General features: G+C 42.5%; 1 protein-coding gene across 3 annotated transcripts in view; it reads left to right on the top strand.

Annotated features, from left to right (window-relative positions):
* Positions 1-6,262: 6,262 nt before the first annotated feature.
* kctd15b (potassium channel tetramerization domain containing 15b) overlaps positions 6,263-14,750 on the top strand; it is a 28,191-nt gene continuing 19,703 nt past the window's right edge. The window contains exons 1-2 of one of the 3 annotated variants that reach the window (XM_079554596.1): positions 6,263-7,095; positions 9,138-9,313. In XM_079554596.1, the coding sequence (XP_079410722.1) occupies positions 7,087-7,095; positions 9,138-9,313 (185 nt within the window). In that variant the 5' untranslated portion in view covers positions 6,263-7,086. The other 2 variants (XM_079554595.1, XM_079554594.1) reach the window with 2 other exon arrangements.

Raw genomic sequence — 14,750 nt, 5'->3', positions numbered from 1 at the left:
TCTCACTCCCTGCATCATTAGTCTGAAGAGGGCAGTGTCCACAACTGCACAAAGGAGGCTTTTAATGATGTGTTGTTTGGCTTGTGTCAATACAGTCCTTGACCATTGTATGAATAGATTCAGCATCAGAAGACAGGGGAAATCGAGCTGGAAATGTTATAGGATATAATTATCTACGGAGGTGATGCAAACTTTCTACTATTGTTATTCTTTGTTATAGAAATGGATCAAACTTTCAAAATGGTGAGCAATGTCTGACAGTAATGTGTGTTTTCTCTCATTAGTTAAAGATGAACTCAAGCACTCTTGTGGTGTTGGCTGTTGCGGTGCTTGTGCCCGTGTTTTGTGTGGACATCAAACAACAGCGCTGTGAGCTTCGAGACCAACTCAGTGCCTCAGTGTCCCGGGAAAAAGTATGGACGCAGAAACTGGCCACAGGTAAAACAATATCCTATAATCTACCATAGAATTATCTTTGAATAGGGTCTTCATAGGTCATATATGATAATTATATTTTTGAATATTTACCCAGGCCTATAAGTTCATTTTTCAATATTAGCTATGCTCTTAAACGATATTCACTCATTCACTCTTTTTCTAAGTCATCTGTGAAGTGCAGAGGTTTGTAAAACAGTCAGTGATGAGAGCAGCACCAGGAGCCCTCGGACCTGGGAGTCAGTACGGCCCAGAGGACACTGAGGAGCGGTCTGGACATGGAGGAGTGGACGCCTACCTCAGACACTGTGTTGGTGAGGGTCTAGAGCGGCGTCTAATGCGGGATATATTCATTTAGAGAGAATTAAGTGTGTGTTTTCTTCTCCAGCTGTGGCCGAAGGCACTGTAGATTCTTCCTGCTTTGAAAAGAACTGGGTATCAAAGTAAGTATATTGTGTGGACGTTAATTTACACTTGACTTGAAGGTAGGTAGGTTCTTCTGACTAAAATTGACAAAAGTATGGAAAATATTCAGATTAGCTCTCTTAATCAATTAGGACATCACATAATTTATTTGTATTTGTTGTGTCTTAGCGTTTATTTGAAGGCTGGGGAAGGATGTAAGGAGATAGACCCTGTTGACTTCTTCCAGAGCTGTACCCACTCTAAACGATCTGTCTCCGAAGAGTCCAATGAAAGCCGAGAATCAGAAGAACAGTTTGACTCAGAGGAACAGTCCGGCTCAGAGGAAGACTATGAGGAAGAGTTTTACTCAGAGGAGCAGTTCGATTCAGAGGAATAACTTATAAGTCTCTCCTCTAAAATTCGATTGTATGTACTTTTTCAATTTGGCATACATCGTATTACTATGCATGATGCACTCTTATGCTCTTGCACTCTTTATTTCAGACTTTATTCATGTTTTATCTATTTGTTGCTAATAAAACTACAATTACTGTAATACCATCTTTTCTACTGATGAAAACGTGTTGTCATCTTGAATGTGTCCACACGATGGCAGCAGAGTGCCCTAAATATTACCAGCCCACTGCATCTTCATCATTTACACTTGGTGCAGTGGGTGATGTTTCGTCACATGCTCAATATCCAAGGCCATATGTATTGAGGCCTTTTAGGGTCAGGTCACAGGCAGCGGGCTTCGGCGTAAAACAAAGTATGAACAGCAGCTCACCATGCAGGTAATCTTCGAATGTTAAGGTATGGCAACAAGAGTATATATTGTTAAGTGACATGAATGCAAGAAAAGTTGTTTCACTTCATTTAATGTATTTGCAGCATTTTGCCACAAAGCTTGGAGAGAAAAGGTTCTGTACCACGTTGGATTGTACTGAAAGGGAACTTAATCCTCAAATTGAAATTGCAGTTTGATATAGCTCTAGCTTTACATGTTAAAGAGTTGAGACATGACTTTTTCATGTGGTGTATTAAAGACTATACTTTAGATATACTACTACTGTTCCGAAGATGGAATAAAATAACAAAATAAAAAATGTGACGAGATGCTCTGTATGGCACACGTGATTTTCCTGTTGCCTGTTCTGTTTTTGCTCAATAATAAATAATTCAATAATCCCAATGTTTTATGAAAATATACAAAGTAGTGTTGTGGACTTGAAGTGTCACTGATAAAGGTTACTGTGAATGTATTTCCTTTATAGGTAGGTATAACACCTCTCCTGCTCTAACGGTTCCTATATCAACTGTGCCCCAGAAGTACTGCATGTGAACTTTGTCTTCCTGTGTCCAGCAGCATGAGTAATGGAAGTGACATAGAGGACACCTGCCCTGAACTGAGAACAGGAGAGAGGAGGGGCACACTCCTGATGGGACAAACACAGCCAGGCTACAAACTCTCTCACACTATCACTTATGGTGACAGGCCAGGAGGGGCTGTGCTATTACCAGACCAGGGGCCTGGCCCAGAGCACGACCCATCCTGCCCGCGATGGATGACTCTCTCTGGGGACTAAATTAATACTGGGAGTCGAGAGAATTGCTTTTGGAACAATGCCCTCCTTAGGAGCTAATCAGACAGGAGTTATCTTGTTGTGCCTGTAGGCTGCAGGGCTGTGGCCTGGCACCAGGCAGCTGCACTATATTGAGCCATGGAGCTACTTCCTTAGTAGCAGCCCTGGTGTGTAGGACTGCTGCTAAGGAAAGAGCACTAATGCACTGGTGTGTGAGTCCAATCTGAATGTTATTTCAAAGCATCAACGTGTTACAGTAATATATAATTACTCATACAGCCTCATTTAAAGGTCAGAAATTAGTGATGATTCATACAAATAAAATCCAGTTAAAGTTAGATATGATTGTCAGTGACTTGATCACAGTGAAGATCAAGAAACTGACAATGACTTGATCTACATTGTGAATATGTGTGTGAATGTTTTTTGAAAACGAATCAAAACTTGTAAGACATCCAAAACTTGTGCTTTGTGAACAAACACAGTGAGCGCATAAAAAGTCTCATCCCACTAAATAAGTTGGAGGGGGGATTGCATGTTGTGACCAGAAAATGTCATCAGCCAGCAGCTCCAGTTGCCATCAGGCAGTGTGCGGCACAGAGCTCTCTTCTATTGCCCTGGGCACTGGCCACTTGAGCAGGACCCATCCCCCTGTCTCCCTCCTCCTTTCCTCTGTCTGTCTGTCCGTCCTTCTCTTTAACCAGGCTGCTGCGACGTCCCTCCCCTCTCTGTCGCCCTGAGGCTCCCGGCTCCCATAGTGTCAGGCCTGGGTGTTGACAAAGCAGCTCGCCTACAGAAGACACATCAAAACTCTGCGCTGTTAGGGTGCGCGGCACACAACAAAAGGACATACACTCCCGTTTCTTTCTGGGGCCATTACTAGACCCAACAATGTGGCCACGGACAGAAACAGGCCCTGGAGGATGCTCGGAGCACCAGGAGTCACAGCCGCACCATGATTCCCTTCAAAATCCGCTTCAAAAGTGCAGATCCCGGTTCCCTGGCCTGGCTGATGACATTGATGGATTATTGTAAATATAAAGCATACGTCAAGGCCGCTGCTTGATGCCACAGTGACACATGAATTCTAATGGGTGCCGTGCCATGCCAGGGACTCCCCCCCAAGGGCACGTTCAAGCCAAGGGACTGCTACATGATGCATACCAGATGTGATTCGCAGGCATCACACTGTTTATACTGTTACGGCTAACCAAATAGTGGCAGCAGCAGCAACAAAAGCATAAGATCTCTTTTCCTCTGCACAAGCATTCAACATGCAGGGGTGAATATATGTACAACTGGGTGTATAGAGCCAGAAGCAAAGTAACTCAAGAAAAGTCTAAGATAAATAATCAAGTGCGGCTTGTTGGCAAACTTAAAGCAGGAGAGAAAACTGTTTTGATCATTATTGCATGACAGAGAAACGTAACACCAATATCAGGAATATTATTGTTAAAGCACATGAGCAGGTCAAACTTGGCCACAGCCGTGTCAGGGGTTCAAGGCTGGTTTGACGAACGTATGTCTGCAAGTTGGTGAAATTTGAATGACTTGAAACAGCAGAGTAAATCAAATAATTACTTTGAATCTACAGTAGTAATGTGTACCATGTTATATTAAGTGCAAGGCTCTCCAAGCATGAGGCAGTTCAAGTATTAGTGACTACTTAGAGATACACAGAAATGCTCTTCTTTTCTTTCTTTCTTTTTTTTTTTTTTAAAGCTAATTGCTGACAGCACTTGGTGGAAATGTTAGGCTGCGCGTGTCAGGTGATTGTGTGCGACGCAACCTCACAAACTCTTTTCATTCCCTGACAAGGTCTTTCTTTCTTTCCTTCTTTCCAGCGGCATCCCTCTCTCCCTGAAATAATGAACAATAAGTGTCAGTGCGCCACCTCAGTCACACACACACACAGCAACATCAAGCAGAATGTCAAATGGCTGCAAGAACCCAGCGATTGACAGCCACCGGCTCTGTCAGGCATGCAGATTACTAAGAGCAAGTTCTCCGTGTTCTTTGCAAACTTTCTCCACACGCCGGAGGGGAAGTGAGAGTGTTGATCTGATACGAATTGCTTGAAAGAAATCCTCACAAAGCTCACATTTAGAAGGGTGAATCTGACTGTATGTGAGCTTCTACAATCTCGCTCTTCAGTGCAACAGTGTAAACTACTGTAGTATATGCACACGCTTGATTAAGAGAGATATGGGATGAAGCCGATAAAGATGACACGCCTCGCACTGGAAAGTAAATAAGATTCTTATCTCAAATCCTTAGATAAATCTGACCAATACTTTTCTTCATAAAAAAAAAAAACTGGGACTGACCTTTTAATTCAGCATTTTTTCCACCAACCAGTAGATGGTAGTATGTATCTCTTGCCTCTTTCATATCACCCAATAATAATAATAATCATAATAATCATAATAAACTGCTCTTTTGCCTTTGATTTACAGAGCTTGTAGAAAATATCAAGAGATGAGTAATGGATATGGCACATTATATAGCCTTAAAAAACAACAACACAAAGATTTACATGTGGTCTCAGGCAATATTCATGTTATGCTTTCATTCATAATAGTGTAAACAAGTATAAACCACAAGCCGGCCAGTTCCAGGTTATTGAAGCTAATGAACATTGAGTAGCCATTTATGAACTGTGTCTATGGCCTGAATTAGATTAAACAGTAAAACACCTCACTTAAATTAAATCTCTGATAAATCTCCTATTGAAATTAATAAAGTCTAGAATGTACCTGAAGAAGCTCAAGTAGGCAATAACCACAGTTTGTGAATGACAGCTCTGGTGGTGAGGACACGCTGACCCTTCGACTCTGGGGCAGGTGGGCAAGAGTTGTTTTCTGTGTGTCTGTCAAACGCAACACAAAACTCAATACAAATTCTCGAGATGACCTACTTCCCCTTTCACATAGACACTCCGTTCTAATCCATAAATTAAGGAAATTAACTGACGGAGCCCGGGGCCACTTTGTAAGCTATTTAAATCTTTAAATTTACAACATGCCTGCATACTTCATGTAATTGAAGTAACTCCGGGCTTGTTTCCTTTAATGAGAGGGAAAAGAACCCGTTTCCCCTCCAGTCCGAACCCCTGGCTGGAAACAACAAATCTGCGCCGGAGGGGATGATGGAGCTTTCTGAGCTCTGTCTAATTACGCACACTTGGCGCGCTTGAAGGAGACGCGTTATCCTTCTCTCACGGGCTCAGATTCACCAAATAACTCCTTTTATAAAGCCATGTTATGTTACTGTCTGACTATTGTGTTTAAAAGACTGGACAACTGGTATATTCTAAAGTAAAGTAACCAATAGGAATAATGTCGGGTGTATTTGTAATGCGCAAAGGAAGAGGTAAAGATGGAGTTGATAGTTTTAGTGAGTAGCTGCTGGGCTATGAAAAACGGGGAAAATGTTATATCAGTAGAACAATAATAATTCTCTACACTGGTTGGCGCCAAATATCAAGAAACCAACGCCTGCACCGTTGATAGACCCCGCTCCCAGTTAGACTCACACCTGGGTTCAATGGTGTAGCCTCATTTTACAGTTATTTACCAGCAAATAAACAACACGCACACACACGTGTATGATGATCTAGTATTCCAGCGCACCAGCTTCAGTAAACGCGTGAGTTACTTTCTATCACTGCACTTTGACATTAAAATCACATTCCTAGTGCAGAAAAGAACACTGATCCGCCCGAATCCTTCCTGCAAAGTGAGGAATCTGCCCGCTTTGACTGTGAAGTGAGAATATTATGGGGAGATAGTTCTGAGCCCCGCGCTATAATTGAAATGGCGCATTTGGCTGCAGGCAGGTTGTGAGGGCGCTTTCTGCGGCAGCGCGCATGCATGTCCAGAGACGTCATTTGATTTTAATGGCCTGCAGGAAATTTGGCATTACAACTCCAGACATTAAGGCAAAGAGGGAGCGAAGAGCGGACGAAGCGCAGCGGGCACGCGTGGGGGAAAACACCGCGCAAAACATATTGTTTCAAGGATATCTCCGCATTTGCAACATATTTTTCTACTAAGACTTCATCAACAAGTTATTGCTTTCGTTACACGTTTCCAGCGTGGGACTATGGTGGCTGTAAACTTTACATTGGGGATGGAGAGATGGATATGGAAATGAATGCCTCTTAGCTGGAACTGCCTGGGGACTATTACATCAGACTGAATGACAATGATTCAAATATGTTTCTGCTGTTCTAAATCTACTCAGAGACTGGCAGTTGCCTGTTAGGACATACCCTCTAACCCTACACCAGTCAGGGCAAACAAAAAACAAGGTTTAAGTTGACAAACGTGAGCTGGGATCGTTTGGCGAGTAAGGGGAATCACGTTGTGTTCCTTGAGAAAATTGTCTGGGCGATAGAGTGGAGTTGAGCTAATTGTAGCCTAATCCCTGGCCCAGAGGCGCCCGAGCAGCCCGGAGCAAGAATCTTCTTTTTAGCCCTGCTCTGTTATTTAGAGACGGATTATTGGCTTTCTTCGTCTCATAACAAACTGAAGAGGCAGTTTCATTTGGACAAAAAAAAGCAGATAAGGAGCAGAAATACGGATCCAGTTTTCCAACAGGAGCGCGCGATTTTACGCGTATCCAAATAAGAGCGTGAAGGGGGAAGGAGATCGTCACATCTATGTTCAAGGTAAGGACGCTTCCTGTGCGCTTTGGTACAAAGAGGCTTGTTGAGGACAGGTCGAGGCAGCCTTGCATTTGAACCGTTTAAAGCCACAGAGACTCTTCGCAGCCACTCCATCACGGTCACACACTTTCGTCCGTAACAGTGGGTTTCCGTGAGACAGTGTAGCATTAACCGAGGGGCTAGTTCTGACTAACCCGAGAGCATTTGGAGACGACACTAGACTATTTTACGCTGCGCAAACATCGCCTGGGACTGACCGCCGGTACGGATTTCCTCTGGACCCCCTACAATGTTTGAGACGGTAGGGTTACAATTAATTCGCATGTCTTGTTTGAAACGTAGGTCTTATACTTTGTAGCCGTTTGTCACGCGACACGGTTGGGTTTCATAATGTTGTGTTAACAGTGATTGAATCTATTGGACACTTTGCGCTTTTGTGAATCCCGCGATGATTTACATGTGTCGAGCTTTAGCTGTAAATTCACAACAGGAATAAGACGCCATGTTGAGTATTTGGTAAAAATTAGCCAATGCTCTGGATGCACTGATTGTTGTTTTTTTCTGAGGCGTTTTTTTGCTCGTTTTTTTTTTTTTGTTGACGGCTTTAAGTCTTTCATTCAGTCTTTCTGATGGATGTCATGCGAGGGAATGGGATACTTGGTGTAAATGAACGGGGTCAGCGGAGAGAATAGCGGCTCCCATGAGAAAGTTAATGCTTTTGCAGCCACTCTGGCGTTGTGAAGGAATTTGTAACCAAGTAGACGCTGTAGCTTCGGTCACCGCGCGTTCAAGGAATAGGTTGTAGGAGCTGACGGGGAATTAAAGATATTTCCGAAATGTGCGTGGGATACGAACTTGTCAAGTCTGTCCAAGTTTTCCTCTTACCTCGGATTTGCACAGCAGCTTAATCGTGTTTTCCTGTAATCGCGTTAACCCGACATTCTACTACTGAGGCAGATAACACCCCTGTGGAAAGAGAAAAAAAAAAACTCTCACTTTTTGTCCAAAGGCACCTCAGCCGAGAGCCCCGGGGGCACATCTGGCCTTGAGTTACACTCAAATAGCAGCTGTCCTCATTTTTGATCCAGAGACCGAGCCACATTGTCTGCTCAGAAGGAACAAGAATCTCACTCTCACAATTAAAACATTCATTTGTTTTAGGTCCAGATAGAATTTTTACTAGAAATCCTCAAACGACGCAGCATTTTTGATCGTGTAGCCAGCAGGTTTGAAATCGTCTCTTTCCTTTCCCTCGTGTAGACTTCGAGCGTAATTGTGACACCTGCTCAAGCAAGTGTAGGACTGCGTTATTCCATATGAAGTTTGAAAGTTGATTTCTCTTTTTATTAGCCAGTGTTAAATGATTGAGTTGACAAATGGAGTCTCTACCTGTATGTCTTGGATTTGCTTTTCTTTTCTAAAAAAAAAAAAAAAAAAAAAAAAAATGATGTACAAAGTTGGCCCCTGAGTTCCTCCCTCCCCACGTGTTTTGTCGCTTCACATCGGTGCTTGGTGTGTCTGGGCACATCACGTCCAACACATAAGGCGACCTTTAATTAGAATGTTGCAGCAGCAGTTTGTTTTATTCCCCTGGAGGCTGGCACCTAGCATTCCCTCTCTCTCTCTCTCTCTCTCTCTCTCTCTCTCTCTCTCTCTCTTTCTCTCTCTCTCTCTCTCTCTCTCTCTCTCTCTCTCTCTCTCTTTCTCTCTCTCTCTCTCTCTCTCTCTCTCTCTCTCTCTCTCTCCCTCTCTCTCTCTCTCTCTCTCTCTCTCTCTCTCCATATCTGCCTGTCTATCTCTCTCTCTCGCCCTGCTCCTCTAATAAGCATTCTCCGATCCTTGCCTGCGGTGCTGCAAGAAAAGATGCAAACATACTTAATTAGAGCGGTGGCAATAATTTCCGGGCTAAACATGCGACCAGACAGCCATGGAAGTGATATGATAGTATCCAGAAAAGATAGTTGGTGCTCCCCTGTGTAGGATCACCGGTGCGGACCGTCTCCTCTTCTGTAGATCCCATGGCTTTTCTCTACACTTGCTTTCAGGAGGGAAGAAGCATGTCTCGGCTGTCGCTGACCCGGTCCCCGGTCTCTCCTCTGGCCGCTCAGGGCATCCCACTGCCGGCGCAACTCACCAAGGCGAACGCGCCTGTCCACATCGACGTGGGGGGACACATGTACACCAGCAGCCTGGCGACCCTCACCAAGTACCCTGACTCAAGGTAATGATTATCAACTTGATTTCAATTATGTATCTTCAATAAGGACATAGTTGGTTTGCCTAGTTTAATATTTCAACACTTCATTCAGGATTATTGCTTGAATTTCCACTTTTCAATCTAATTTAATTTAGCACTATTGTTGCACTGTGGCATGCTACTTCCAAAACATTTTACAGCTGCAGCCAACATCTCCCATGGCCCTCTCCCTTTAAGAGGAAAGTAATAAACTTTTATGTTTTTGTTTGAGCCATAATTGTTTTATTGAGAGCAATAAAAGCAGACATCTTATTGCTACCTTTTATTTATTCTGTTATACTCTGTCAAAAACACAGGGCCATCCACATGATGATTGCTCATTAATTACACTGGCCTGGAATAAATATAAGAAATGGAAATTAAATTGTAAGTGCCAGGATTTACCTTTACTATTGTCCTCTTACACTTTCAAAATCATTACTAATACCTGCTTCAATGAGAAAGCCTTCATAACTACATTGTTTTCGCTCATTTATAAATGATGATTGAGATTCTTACCGAAGTATAATCCACCCTCACGCTTTTTTGCCATTTTATGATTTCGCCGCATACACACGCGTGATCCGATGCCCTTTCCAGTGCAAAAAAAAAAACATCCAAGCAGCAACTTTAGTTTTTAATTATCCCCCCGTGAAAACATAAAACATTTTCGCCCTCCCCTTGCATGCGCTCCCTTGTACACACGCTGTCACTCACCGCTGCATCCCGCCTCAGACTGCGCATCAGCTGACAGGTTCCCATGTGGGCCAAGGTAAACATACACAGGTTGTTAGAAATTCTGCCAAATTGGCTACAGGAAACAATCCCCCCATAATCCCCTGGTAATAAAGTCTTGATATTCACCGAGTCCGCTGACAGGAAATCCCTCCAAACTCTGCCTTTATTCCTCTCTGTAAGATGTCATGAGAAGAAAGGAGCTCATCCCAGACAAGGGTTTATCATTGTTTTATTTATTAAGACGCCTTTTCCCGCCTGGAACCAACTGTGCTGTATAGCTCGATCTGTGGCTATACCGTCTTAAGACCTCAGCTCAAAATCAGTGTTGTTGTGTTGGATTTGGATCATGTTGAAAGTCAGCAGCAAAGGAACTGTAAATATGAGTTTGTATGTTGTATTGTAGATATTAATCTGGCATAGCTTGAATTCCCCCAAAATGACGTCTAGTGCCTGGAACAAGTGTAGTGAGAGTGTCATTTTTACTTATTGTTGGAAACGTACTTTAAATGCATGTGCATGTTTGTAAAGTATCTTGGATTTACTTGAGTTTTAGTAATTTATTCGTTCATAGTATGATTATCTTTCCTATGGGTTTTTCTTCCCTGGGGCGCAACAGGAGATCACCTGTTTTGCTTATTGATTACGTAGGGCTGGGCAATTAATCGAAATTGAATCAAAGTCGCAATCTTTACTTTGGTCAATCTCAATAATCGTCATGGGGCTTTATAGTCGACAGGTTTTCTTTGGCAAAAACAGCAGCTATAGCTTTAGAGTTTGGATGAGACCATGGAAGATTTTTGGAGATAGCGTTTGTTATTTTTTGAGTTGAGGTTTGTCTTATAGAAATGTCTAAGTTCATGAATCAGCTTCACGAATGGGGGTGGGCCATATCGTATACCTTATCGCGATTTGTTGTGGACACGATATAATTTATATTATGCTCAGCTCCATCGGAGCAGCATAAACACTGACACAGGGGCAGGTGCTTGAAAAGTAAAATGAAATGAAGGATGTAGTTTGCTAGAGTAGATCATATTTGCGAGGAAATTACTATGGAGTTACAGAAAAAGAATGAAATATAGGCTGGAATTTTGAAGTAGTTTGTCCCTTGTCAATTATATCATCAAATATATAATTATCGGGATATTTCTTTTTAATATTGAGATTTTAAGCCATATCGCCCTGCCCTTTACAGTACACAAATACATTTTATTATGGGGAAAAACATCGAAAACCGAGATTGATCATTATGAGCGAAAGTATCCAGCTCTGATTAGGTATATGTATTGTTTGGATTTCAACTCTACTTATCTGGGCTTGTGGCTGGCACAGGGCGTCGGCGTTGCTATTGCATTATAAGATTGTGAAGGAAAGACACATTATCGTGGGCTTCGTGTTGATGATTATCGGGAAGCACAAACATGCAGAGAGATGCGTTCCCTTATCCAAATTCTACAGACATTCGCTTTAACATTGGCGAGTGCGTTCCACTCCTGATAATGAACGGGAACATGCAAATAGGGGCCCCCGCCATATCCGACAACCTCCTCAATGTCAAGCAATGGGGAGTTCTAAACCGAATACTAGTGTGAATGTGCCTTTCTCCCCTGCGTCCTCTCCCACTCTCTCCACGTCTCTTTTCTTTTCTCTCTCTCTCTCTCTCTCTTCCCTCTCTCCCAGCCTCCTCAGTGTACATTTGGCCCGGGGGCTTCACTTTCCGCTGAAGCCAGTGGAGGAAGGAGGGGCTCTTTTTGTGTGAATTAGGATAATGGCTGACAGCAGAAAGCAAAACAATTACACTGGCGCAGGCGATACATATACGCCACATATGGCCCTGTCCGGTCGCGAGGCACAAGTGTTGAGAAAGATGACAAGTATTAAAGGACGGGGGGTTAAAAAGACTCAAGTCGAGGGATTACTTTTAATAGATTGGTGCTAAATAATGCAGCGTGCCAAGAGAAAGTTAGTCTAGTAAGTAATGACTGGTTGTTCATCTTCTTCTATATGGGCCACATTAAGGGACAGGGGTCATGAAAGTTTGATGTCGTTCTGTGTCGATTCACACAGGGCAGGGAGTCACTTGAGCTGCTGGAGAATTAGGCCAAATGTTTCGGAGATTATTCTGAAAAGAAAGGTCCATATTATTGTTGAATGATGTCAAAGAGCATCCAAAAGCTTTTAGATATAAGTGTGACCCTCAGTGTATTGCATATTGATATTGAGACAGAGTTACATTTGTCGTTAAGTTGACGATTTGAGTTCGGTTAACTAAAAAACTTGATTTACACCAGATTAACTAATGTGTGCATGTGAAGTCACTCAACCTCTTAACCCCCGTCTTAACCGAGCACATCTTCTCCAGTTTGGCTTTACCCAAATCTAAAAGCAAGGCTTGCAATAAAGTGTCAAAATAGGAGCAGTGAGAGTGCAACAAAAAGTGGCCCAAAAAAGCCACAAAAGAGCAACAAAAATGTGATAAAAATGCAACAGAAAAGTGATAAAACTGTGATGAAAATGCCATAAAAAAGGGGGAAAAATGAGATGGAAACGAACGTGGAAAAAGTGATGACAATGCGGCAACAACGCGAGGGGAAAAAAATCTGTCAACATCAGTTTTTGAAGGTCTAGGCTTTCAAATGAAGCCTTACGCAGGCCAAGAGGATGCAAGCTCCAGTCGAGAAGCTTTTAGATTTGGGTAAAGGGGTTAAGAGGTTAAATTAGACTCAAATCCTTGTTATTTGTTGGTTGGTTTATTTAGTAGGGACAGTGCGTGTTAATGAACAAGCCACACCGGATTGTAGCCATGATCTAATCCCCATGCACTCTCTCAAACACACTCTCATTCATCCTGGCCTATTGTACATGTTTTTAGTGGTAGGGGAAACCGGAGTACCCGGAGGAAACCTACGCAGACACGGGGAGAACATGCAAACTCCACACAGAAAGACCCCGTCCAGGTGGGAATCGAACCCATAAAGAATAAAAGAAACAAACCTTTCCGTTACAATAGATATTGCATTTGTCAAATATTACTTGGAAGTGGGGAACAAAGCCTTTTGCAAACGTAAATCTCAGCGCAGAAAGTAGAAGACATTTTATTATATTTATTTAGAGCATTAAAAGTCATAGAAAAGTAGCATTTCTTGGAGCTTAACAACACTGCTCGACTGATTTTGCTGCGTAAGTTCATTAGAAATACAGGAATTATGATCCAAAACATGTTCGGCTGCAGTTTTGACTGAAACTGTGCACCATTATTAACTCAAAAGTTTTCTGTTGTTTCCTTTTCCACTCATTAATTGATTTGACTTAGTGTTTGCTAATGTTGAAGACAGAAATATGTGCAGCTTTTTTGCGTTGTGTGCCATAAAAGATGTAGTAGTTGGGCATTAGAATGGCATTAAACCTCTTTGTGCTGCCTGTATAAACCCTGAGTACTGACAGTGATTTAAGCACGGACTGTAATAATCGCACACTTCCTCAAAGAGACGTTTCCAACTTTCAAGCTGCAGCATTTCTCTGCCTTCATTGTCCATCAGTTGCAAACATTTCCAGATAGGTTACATGTAAGTGGGCCGTATACCTGGGTCCTCCCACCTCCTTCAGCCCTTGTCCTCGGGCTGTTGTAGCGAGTTATGCTGCAGCGTGTATCCTGCCAGATTGTGCCCACCCACTGCCCTGCTGCCTGGCCTCCCTGTGTGCGGCCGGGGTGGGAGATCTGAGCTGTTTCTGTCCTTGATAACCTCCTACTCCCACCTCCTTCCTCCTCATCCTCGCTCCCTTTTCACTTTTTATAACACGCACTTACGCTTACATTCTCCACGCAAATGACAGGCCACATTATTCGGTACATCTGTTTCTCGGCCGTCTAAATACAGATTGCTAATCGGCCAATCAGTTGTAATGACGAATACCAAAGTTCAAACCGAATGCCAGAAATGAGCGGGGGGGGGGGGGGGGGGGGGGGGGAGCATGGGTTATTACTTAAAGTTGGAGTATTTGAAAAGCTGCTGCTTCTCACACGCACATTTCAGACAGAATAGAAAGGGCAGGAACTTAAGTAGTCATTTGAACCAACATCAAGATCATTTTCTCATCTTTGTGTTGAAGAGTTTATTTGTATTTTTTAGAAATGAGCAAACAATTTCAGCAGTGTTGGGCAAGTTACTTTAAAATTGTAATATATTCTAGCGGAGTTGCACTACTTTGAGTTACTTCTGAGTTACTTATAAACTGATAATAATAATATTTAATAATTCCACCGAGTGGAAAAAAAGTGCAGTCACAGATTTCCTTTTCCTTCTCTATTCCCATTCTCTCGTGTTTTGTTTTGACGACATTAACTGCACACATCTGCGGATCTTATACTCCAACTTCAAACATGATTTGTTGCTCCATTTTATTGGGGGGAGTTTGGCATTTTTTCATTCATACATTTAAATGTTACTTAAATTGTAATGACTAATATATTCCCGTATTTTGAGTAAGTAATATGTTATATTGCTTGGTTCCTGAATAGAGTAATATATTTTTGTAACTCCTTACTTTTGTAATGCCCCCAACACTGAGTTTCAGTCATTCCTTCTCAGTCGAATCACATTAGTTACCTTCGTTATACCCGTCACAATAACCAAATTTGGAGTTCGATGTGTTCAGGCAGAGAAATATTGCGATAAACAATATC

The sequence above is a fragment of the Gobius niger genome, assembly GCF_951799975.1.
Source record: "Gobius niger genome assembly, chromosome: 4".
Taxonomy (NCBI): domain Eukaryota; kingdom Metazoa; phylum Chordata; class Actinopteri; order Gobiiformes; family Gobiidae; genus Gobius; species Gobius niger.
The sequence above is the reverse complement of the archived record's forward strand: the minus strand, read 5'-3'. Positions and strand labels throughout refer to the sequence as shown.